Source organism: Cuculus canorus, chromosome Z, assembly GCF_017976375.1.
Source record: "Cuculus canorus isolate bCucCan1 chromosome Z, bCucCan1.pri, whole genome shotgun sequence".
NCBI classification, from domain to species: Eukaryota; Metazoa; Chordata; class Aves; order Cuculiformes; family Cuculidae; genus Cuculus; species Cuculus canorus.
Genome location: NC_071441.1, coordinates 43,682,203 through 43,692,964, shown reverse-complemented (window position 1 = coordinate 43,692,964; position 10,762 = coordinate 43,682,203). Strand labels below are relative to the sequence as shown.

At 38.4% G+C, this 10,762-nt stretch overlaps 1 protein-coding gene across 1 annotated transcript in view; it reads right to left on the bottom strand.

The window, feature by feature from the left end:
* Positions 1-2,988: 2,988 nt before the first annotated feature.
* Positions 2,989-10,762, bottom strand: part of MARCHF3 (membrane associated ring-CH-type finger 3) — an 88,142-nt gene continuing 80,368 nt past the window's right edge. Inside the window, exon 6 of the mRNA XM_054054788.1 lies at positions 2,989-6,917. Within this exon, the coding sequence (XP_053910763.1) occupies positions 6,759-6,917 (159 nt within the window). The 3' untranslated portion in view covers positions 2,989-6,758. The remainder of the gene's footprint in view (positions 6,918-10,762) is intronic.

Sequence of the window (10,762 nt, the reverse complement as noted above, 5' to 3'; positions counted from 1 at the left end):
TGTTCACTCTGACCTTTAGAGTAAAACACACTACCACCAGGTGGAGATCTTGCTATTCAAAAATTAAAAAAAAAAAAAACCAACCAAGCCTAAAACTTCCTACATTTCCCTGCCAGTTCTGTAATAACTTTTGGAAGTTTCTGCTTTATTAAACAGAACAGCTTTAGTTGTCATAGAATCATATAATCATTGAGGCTGGAAAAGACCTGTAAGATCATCCCAAGTCCAACACCTGTATGCCTACTAAACAGTGTCATGAAGTGTCATGTTTACACGTATTTTTGAACGCCTCTAAGGATGACGACTCCTTTGCTTCCTTGAGCAGCCTGTTCCAATCCTTGACCACTGTTGCTGTAAAGAATTTTTTTCTAATATCCAATCTAAACCTTTCCTGGTGCAACTTGAGGCCATACTTGGGCCTTATCCATTGTCTCACAAGTCTAAAAGTGTGTTTTGATTACTGCAAGCTAGGGTGGACCTTTCATTATGGTACTGAAAAGCACGAGCCTCAACTTGTGGAGGAGTGTGCTTTGTGCCACCGCATGAAGCAAATTTTTATGGCAATACTCATTTATTTTTTCTCCTCTGCTACACAATGTCTGAACGTCCCTTGTTCCTGTTAAGTTTGGAATTGCAGTCAAAATAAACCACCTCTGCTGTTGTGGTTATTACCCTAAACTATACCAACTCTTGGTATAGTTTGTGCCACTCTTGGCACACTGATCAGTTTGGTAAAGGTATCTGACCACTACAGAATGAGCTAGTTGGCTATGTGCAATGTTACATGAAATATGCTCATGTTTTCTGGAGGTTGTTAGGTCATCAGCCAGAGAAGAAGCAAAACAATATCCTAGTTTACCTCTTCAGGCATGTGATTAAAGTTTTGGTTGGACTTTTGTTCCTGTTGTTACAGTAAAATATAATGATTACCTTTTAGCCCTTGCTGGAGTTGGCAACAGATACAGATTATCATTATGTGATACTGATCTGTTACACAGTTGACAAGAGATACAAATGGTCTAATCCTAACAGGTGAAAACTGTTCAGTAGCCCATTGTTTGCAACTAGAGAAACACTTTACCAGAAATGTATCTGCTGAAACACTCATTCCTTTGCAAACCAGCATAAGAATCTGTTTAGGAAACAGGTGGTTTGACGTGTAGGGCACTGGTATTGTACAATGAACACTTGATGCAATTCCTGTCAGCTGATCTTGTTTCTATGGGTTTGATTTGTTGTATGTGTTCACAGCAAAAGCAGTAAACCTGTAAACTAATTGTAGTGGACAATTGTATGTAATCAAGTGTATCCCTGTGGTACAAATTATTTTTACATAGTGTAGTCAATTGTAGCTGTATGCTACAACTGGTCTTACCCTCTGACTTTTTTGTCTCTGCTGCCTATACCTACATCATATTTGCCCAAGCAGACAGCAAAATAGAGGGAAGGAAATGCATATACAGATAACATGAATACCTTTTCTATTCAGCAGATGCTAATTATTCATTTATTCACTTCTGTAAAAGAAGCAATTTTAAATGCTGGTCTTAGTTTTTCATGGAGAAATTTAATTGTCTTAATAATGTTTCATTTTGATAATAATCTGAGGGTTTCTGGAGTAAGAAGTGTTTTATGGGAAACTCCAAATTGTGAAATGATGCCTCTTATATTCATACTGCACTGTGAGCAGGGTGCTGGGTGCTTCTAGTAGGAAAAAAATATTAAAAAAAAAAAAAAAAGAAAAGACTACTGCTTTTGCAGAAATGCCTGCATGGTAATTGACTGAAGTATTTTTCTTGAGGCAAAAAAAAAGGAAGTAGTTAATGGGGCATAAAAGCTTTTAAAGCTCTTGTCCCAGACAGGACAACTAGTACTTAATGGTGATTTTTATAAAGGGAATGAAGGCCATGTATGATGCATGTGAATGCTTATTTAGCCTTTCCTGGTATATGATGGTTAACCTCAAGCAAATACTGGGACACTTAATTATTTATAATATTCAACTAGATCCATGGCAAGATTATGGCAGAAGTGGGCTATTTTAGTTCAGGTTTTACTTAGTGTGCATTTATTGCTCAAAGTCCTTTGCTGTTCTCCTCTGCAATACTTTCATGGGTTTGCATAAATACAGGACTTTTTTTCCTTTCTTCAATGTTAATCACAGAGAGAACAGTTATATTTAGTGGCATCAATAAAGGCATATTTCATCTTCAGCTGATTGTTCAAATGGTTTTTCTTAGAGTTATAAATTCTTGGATGTGAATCTTCATAGCTGGTTTAATTGTTAAATTTTGTGAACAGAAAAGATTATCAGCAAGCAATTCTGGCATTCTTCATAATTTAAGACATGGGATAGTTTTCTTTACAATTGTAGCTTTTTGTTTCTGAAGGTGTTGTGTTTTGTTGTTTTTAATGGGATGTTGTAGATAGAATGTCTAAATTGGTTTGTATTTTAACAAGTTTTATCAGGAAAGTATTTTGTATGCTTATGAATAAAGTTGAAGCAAAATCACAATTGGTTCTATGAACTTCTAACTTAAAAAGGAGGAAAAAATGTTTTGTAGCATTGCTTCAGTGAGGTGTAAGGGGCTATCAGTAAAAAATTTAAGAACTGAAGGCCATCACAAGTATTAAACTCAGCAGCTATTGAAAGATGTAGCTTGATTTTTGAAAAAAGCTTTCTTATGTGGAAATCCATGTGGAAATTAAATTTAAAATGTGAATAACAGCAATGAATTAGTATGCGGTGTGGTGCTGTTATCAGTTACATTACATTCTATATACCCGTACTGTAGGCTTGCTTGTTGTATTGTCCTGCTAGGTGTTTATAAAGCTGGGAGCCTCTGTTGTACATTTTGCATCGTCTAATAGTTTTTAAAGATACCTTTGAATACCCCAAACCAGTATTTGGCAGTAAATAAGCAATACTCAATTTTGCTCACAAGGAAAATGCTTGTTTATTAACCAGCTGTGGACTCACGTGCAGCTTGGTCTCAAACAAAAACAGATGAAGAGCTTAATTATTAACAGCTGAATTTTTTGAACTTACCTTCATTTGGAAGGAGTGGCTCTTTTAAAGCATAAGGATTTCCCACAGTAGATTTTCATCTCTCCTGATGGCATCCATTGCATCGAAGGCCAGTTGCATATGTTGGCCCTAATTTCTTTTATGTACTGAGTTGATACATTGCACTGTGTGACTTCCTATTGTGAAGCTGATGCAAAACTCATTTTAATAAATGTAAATGACAGATTGAAGTCACAGTCTGGTAGAACTAACAGATTCAAGTAAAAAAAAAACCCTAACAAATCAAAAAAACCTGAATTTGCTTTAATAATATTTATGCTGTGACTTCCCTACAGTTAACGGAAGGCTAGGGTATTTCTAAGTCTCCAATTACATTCTTCTGTATCAGTTTCTTCTACCACTGAATGTGCTTTCACTCCTTCTTCCTAAGGGTTTTATACTGCTGCTTCCTTTGTTTTATTCTCCTCATTGTGATAGGAAGTGAGGACTCATGTAGCTTCTGGCTGTGGCATCTTGTACCTTCTCAGCATTGTCATTTTGTCAAATACCACTGTTTAACCTTACATTAATTTTCTCGTGTTTGCTGTTTTATGTAATGTGATAGTCCCTGCGAGACTAGTCTATGTAGAAGTAGTAAAACTTTTCCAATTCACATTGCGCTTATCATTAATACTGAATTGTAGAGGACTCTGGGTATGGCAATCTCCATCATCAACAAGCAAGATGTGAAAAGAAGGAACAAGACTGTATTATGTCTGCAGCTTCTTAGGGTTTTTTTAATGGCTTAAGTTCCTGCTGCTTTTATCACTTGTAGCTCAAGACATTGGCTTGAGTATTGTTCCTTCTATATAACTTACAGGGAAAAGGAATGTAAACGGCAAGGCCAGCTGCATGAGAATCGAAAAAAAAGACACCTCCCCCATCCTTTCATTAGTTAACTTATTTTTACTTAACTGGGACCTCTATAAGGACAGCATAACAAAGATGTCATTGTACTGCCAAAAGCTTTGCTAGCTGTAGTAGGTACCATCGCTACTGCTGCAGTTAATTTTGCCTTTCACATCTATTCAGACAAAAATGAGTATTGCTGCTCTTGTAGAATATTTGCTGTAACGATCCAGTTCTAAAATTGTTAGTTGAATATGGACTTGGTGTGGCAACCACAGCCTGAATTAGTGGAAGTAAAAGCAATACTTGTCAGGAAGAGTATTCTGTCTCCAAGACTCGATTCAGAACAGAAGTGGAAATAAGTATCATCCACCTTTATGTTCTTATGTTTTAGGAAAACCAAAGAAGAATATGAAGTATGCTTTTTTCCCATGGGTTTCATTCAAAAGGCTAAGTGTGGGACTGGATGTTTTTTGGCATTTTTTTCTCTCAAGAAAACACATGGGAAAGTAGTGACTTTACCAGTCAGTTTTGCACTATTTGTGCATCAAGCAGAAAAACTGGAATAGGAATTTCTCTTTGGCGGCTTCAATATTTTTTTTTTCCAATTAATTAATCTGTTTTTAAAGAACAAGTTAAATATGTAATAACACAGGCAAGCCGGGCCAAGTCACTATGCTGATCTGTGTGCACGTATGCTGTTTGATTTGAATAATGGTTTTATCTTCATAGTTCTTACTTAATTTTGTATCTTTTTTGGTTTTTTTCCTCTCATGAAACAAAACCAAGAATAGTACTTAAGAATAATGCTTCTTTTGTCGGCCATCTTTCTGGGGTATCTTCCAAAGAAGTGGAAGTAAAAACAGAATTCTGAAGCAAATGTGTAGGTATTAACACACTGTGTAACAGTGTCCTGACCCAGCAAGACGTGCTGTATTTCTGTGCCCCTGGCTAGCAGGTTTGCTTTTCACTTGGAACTCTCTACTTACATGCATGTTGACTCTTTTATCCAGATAGTTGCCTTTGGGAAGATGGTTAAAAAAAAAAACAAAAACAAAACACTGCAGGTTTTAGGCCATCACAGAGTTTGTGGTAAGCCATGTTTTCCGAATCTTTTCCCAGCTTTCTCTGGGAGAGAAGCAGATATTCACTTCCAAATGTATGTCTAGCCCTCGATCTTATTGTCAGACTAATGGGTATGGATCTGCAAGTTCATTATTTTCTTACACATCTTGCCTTGTTGCGAAATTAGCTTTATGTCTGAATGAGGCTGTTATTGCTTTATATATGTAGTTGATTCTTATATCTTCATGAAATCAACAGTTATGAAGAATGTTGTTATATAACATGACTAAAGATTGACAGGTCCAAAGACAGAATAAAACAAAGAGATTTGGTTTTGTGTACTAGCTTTCTCTCCTATGGAGCACACACAACATCAAATAAGCTCTTTGTGATGGGGAACACGCATAATACCTTGAACTATCTGACTTCTAAATTATTAGCCTTCTTGCTCTGTGTTCCTTTTTATTTTCAGTACCTACGGAGTTTAGAAAACAAAGCCCATAGTGACATTACCTTCTATATAGGCTTCTAAAAAAATTCATGTATTCAAAGGGGCTAAGTTTCAGTTTCTAATTCTAGCAACATTTGTTAGTGACATTTTGTGTAGTTCTGTAAAATAAGTTTATGTCTTTTCTGAGACTGAAGAATTTCTGAATGAACTGCGCATAAACCCAATGTGAAATAGATAATGTTGCCCAGGAATAAAATCTGGTCTTTACACTTCAATCAGTTTGATCACCATAACAGGTGGTATATTACTGTTTTAGGAAAGAGCCTTGGTCTCCGTGCTACAATGAAGTCAGCATTTACATACATTCTGATAAATCTACCTGTCAAGCTGAAAATTCCACAGCTTTAAAATAATGCTGATTTTTATGCAAGACAAGTTCCTGCTTCCTAAAACGTGTCTAATGATCTCATTCGTTATGTATGCAGAATTTTCCTTACAAAAGGTTCTACAATTAGGGTTAAATTCAGCTTGGTATAAATGCAAAGTAAATTGGCTAAGTTTGAATTTATGCCAGGAGAATGCGCACTGTAGTACAGAATGTGGTGCCTAATTTGTTACTTCTGAGTGCAAAAAGTACAATTTTTTCTTGAGCACTACATGCTAGACTACTTTTAAATAGAAAGAATTTTGCAATTTGTGTAATTTCTTTCTTTTGTACATGATAAATTTATTAATGAATAATTTTCCTATCATAATTTCCCTACTAAGTAAGTAGCAAAGAAGATAATTTTCTGATTCTTTATAGATTTAAATAATATGCCACTTTGTAGAACTCATTACACACCATGCAGTAACAAAAAATGTTGATATAAAGGACCTTCAAATAAAATTAACAGGAGGAATACCATTGCTGTGCTTTAGGAAAGAAAAAGAAAAACAGCACTGGTTAATGTCCAGCTACCTAAAGAAATAAAGCTGTAGGAACAGGAAATTATTAAAAAAAAAAAATCACTTTTTAAACCTGTTTTGCATTGTTAATTATCATGGTTTAATATTTTAAACAATAAAAAAGGTTGCATCACTTGATAATGGACGTATTAACATGAGTTTGTAGAATTCCATATGGTATCTGCTACATTAACAAATCTGGCAGCTTAGCAAATATCATATGATTGCAGCATCCATGATCTTAATTCAAACAGTGTATTCCTCTTTAAAGAGTCTGTAAATAGGGATAGCACACTCCTGGGTTCTGGATAGTGTCTGACCCCAGTGAGTTTGAGGAAAAAATTTTTAGTGCATGGCTCCTGTGCAGAACTGCCCAAATCAAACGATTGTCTCCTTTGAGTTCCTTTTGAGGGACTGCAGGCCCAGCAAGGACTGCTGGTTGGAGGGGACATTGGCAGATTTGGGGATTAGGAGTATCACCCGCTGATTGGTCCGACGCCATTCATTGTATAATCTGCAGTGATACCTAAAGGATACCTGGGAAGAGAAAGGAGTATAGAGTCACTGCAGTTCTCCAAGGAATCAGTTTGGGTTTAGGTGAAATGCCTTCAAGCGGAGCAAAACACTGATAAGAAGGCTCGTTGGGTGGGATAAAAATGACTAAAAAGTGGTGGGCAAAGATGAGACCTACCACATAGACAGTTTGTTCCCCAAGTTGCCACAGTAGAGAAAAGCAGCCCATGCCCTACTTTTTACTTTTGCCTATCTCTTATTCTCCCCCCCGTTTTTATTTATAACATGAAGAATCAGACATCTTGCTTCTGTCTTTCCCAAGAAATAGAATTTTTTGGGGCCACTCACAATGAAAATGAATTTGGGGTATTATCATGCTGCAAGTTGCTGAATTGACAAATAATGTTGAATGGTGAAGGTGTGCAGGAGCTAAGTGGTGTGCAAACACTGGCAGGGGCGTATGTTCTACTTGGTAATGCTTTATAGATTAGTGCATCAAATTCAAGATTGCACGGATGCAACAAAGTGAGTGTGTTGGCAGATGGCTCATGTGTATCTCAATTTATATTTTTTTTGGTTTTTATTCTTAGCACCTAACAGACTTCTACCTTAGTGTGATTCTGTTAAAAGAGAAATGACTGATGGCTGTGAATATTCAAGATAGTTTGGCCCTATATTTTTTTTAAGTAGTTTACTCCTTATTTCTTTGATTGCCAAGTGTAGTAAGTTATGACTGTTAAAGACAATGTAGAGCTGAAGTTTTTTTAGGAGAAAAAAACCCAAGACAACCTTTAAACTGGCTTGGAAGCTTTTGGGTGAAACATGCCACATGGCAATTATCATGTTATTGAGTTGTGCACAGGAGGTATCCACACAGAGAGCACAGGAAGAATCTTCTCTTTTTAGCTGTTCTGTCTTCATGTACAGCTGGTCCTTTGCCTCTGATTTTTAGGCAACTGTGCCACTTCTGTAGGTCAGTGCTACTCAGAGGGCAGAAGGTGCCATAAATGCTGGGGATTACATGCTTGATTTGTGCAGGTGGGTGGAACATGCTGCTGTCAACAGGGGCTGCACTGCTTGTTTGCCTACCCCTACAGCACTGACAGTCTGGCAGCCAGCAAGGTACAGCGGGATATTAAGTAGTATACATGCCTGTGATTGTATCCTTAAAAACCCTTTCCTTTTTGCAGAAAGGGTGCTTTTATCTATATTATTTACCTTTCTATAAAATCCTGCTAGGAACAAAAAAATACTTTCTGGTTGGTTTTGGTTTTTTTTTTTTTTTGTTTTTGTGGTTTTTTTTTAATTTGATCCTTATACAGCTGTCTGCTGTTAATGAGGGGAACTTGTGGAGCTTTTGTCCACTAACTAGTAGTCAAGAGGCAACCCTTCCAACAAATAAATTGGTTCCTCACTTTTCAGTCTCTTCTGCTCCCCCTGAAGGTAAAGCAGTTTGCACCTTCTTCTCTGTGGAACATCGTGTATGAAAGAATATGAGAAATCTGTTTAAAAAGGCACTGCGGTATCAGCGAAATCATGTGGTAGAGGGAGGAGGGAAGAAAAAATTCTACCTGCAAAGATGGATGCTATGCAAAATGCAGTGACTGCTGAGCTAAAATTTAGGTTGAATTTTCAAGCAACATCACATAAGATACTTTGAGGAATGGCTTCGTTGTTAAGCCAGACTTTAATGGCTTGTTTGTTTAAGGCATTTTCACAGGATATCCTTAGTTCAGTTCGACAGCTTATTTACAGTGAGTCCTTTCCTGGAGGCATTTTCCAAGTGATGTCGGCTACTGAATTTCAGCAGAGCCATGGTTACTTGGGCTTAGCTGTTAACACTGGATGCAAAACTCCTGAGATGCTGAACAAAGGCCAGATGTATATTGCTCCTTGGCACACTACACTCCTTTGTTCATATCTTCAATAGATGTGAACAAGGGGAGATGGCTGTCTTTCTAACTTAATCTGAATTCATTTGGGCTAGCCTTTATTTTAAACCTGTGGTTACATTATACTGGAAACTACAGGGCCAAATCTTGTGATACTACAATACGATACTTGTCCTTACAGGAGTCAAGATTACCTGCGTGCAAGAGAAAGCAGAGTGTGGCCCTGAATTCTTGCTTTAAATAGCTATCTCCATTTAGTGTCTGAAGCCTTTTCTCTTGGGAGTAGGACGCCTTTTTGTGTGCGTGTATATCAGTTAGAGTGATTAAACAAAGAGGGAAAGTAACAGCATTTTTATGGAGCACTTTGTTCTTTTAAGGGAAGGGATAAAACAGCTTGTTGGATGCTAAAAATAGCACCTTTCCTCTTGTCTGCTAGCTGGAATAATTATAGTGGTCAGCTTTTGCCTCCAGAGAAAATAAACTGATTTATTGGAAGTAAAATGAAGTTTCTGTTTTCTTATCTTCCCACGACCTAAAGAAGCATTATATCACATGTTGTGTGTAACTTACTCCACAGCATCTATTCCCTGCACTGCCATAGTAAGCAAGCAGCACAGGATTCTCCCATTTCTGAAAACTAAAGGGCAGTTGCTGCAGCAGCATTTGACAGGGTTAGCACTTCTGTGTGTGGGTCCGCTCCTTGCTGCATGGCAAGGGGAGTGCAGAGCCTCCCTAAGGCAAATGCAGGTTGGGGCTTTCCTGTATGCCTGATGTGCCTTGGGCCACCAAGCAGACAAGGGGCATGTCTTCCATGTTAGGGTGCTCAGTGCCATTTGTACAGTAGTTGCTTTGAATCTCTACCTTGACTCCACAAATCTGCCTTCTGAAGTGTGTGAAAGCTGCCACCCAAGCTTATTGACCTAATCTGAAGATTCACTAAGACTCTTCAAAACTCTTCCTTCCAGCAGTGATATAGGTGAGGGCAAAGAGGGCATCTTCTGTACTGTGAAGAGAGTCGGAGGGTCCTTTCCGCCATGTGTCTTTACAATCCTCTATGGACAAGAAAGGGTAGCATGGTTTCTTTGTTTCAACTCACCTCCGCTTTTCCAGGCTTACTCTGGGCTCAACTTGGGGGTTTCTTGCTGTGGGCTTGCTGAGTTCCTAAAGTGCCACCTCACCAGCAGCTTACACTGATCAAAAACTGCCGGAAGGGGTCAGATGAATATCACATGGCCATATACACTGAAGAGAAGAGCTGGCGCCTGGCCTTGTGGGATTACTGCCCGTGCCAGCACCACAGGTAGGTTGGCCTTGTCCTGACTCTGGGCAGCATAGGCTCAGATGAACTTTTCCATACCAGCACAGCCTTGCACCATTGCACAAGCATTATTCTGTTAGAGTGAAAGCTCTCTGTCTGCACCCATTGTGCTGTTCTCCTTCCCCCAGCAGAGCTAGAGGCATGAATATCAAACCCAACAGTAACCTGGGGTTTTCAGAGAGCTGCTAGACCACAGCCTGATAAACACTTATTTTGGCAGCTGTCCTCTGGGTTCCTTGTGTTTCTGCTGGTTCAACTGTCTGTTGGTGCAGTGGGGGAGGATTTTATATCAGTTTAACAACTTTGGCACAAAACAAGTGGCTTTTAGGTTGGATCAGCATGCATATGATAGCACACCTAGGTACAGGATAGAAATAAAGCAGCAATTTGATCTGCACTGCAAAGGCAACTGCATTTCTACAGAGCTAGGTGTAAGGTGTGCTCTGTCATAGACTTCCCATAGCACCACAAGAACTAGGAATGGGAAAAACATGGGATGCGCCCACATCCATGGCTTCTGAGTTGTAAAACTGGCCAGATGTTGGATTAGAATAAGATCTGAATCCTCTGAGGCATACAAGTTGTTCACCTGCAATATTATTGTGCTCTGTGCCATCACCTCTTGCACATTATCTTCGATGAAACTCCCTCCTGCATCA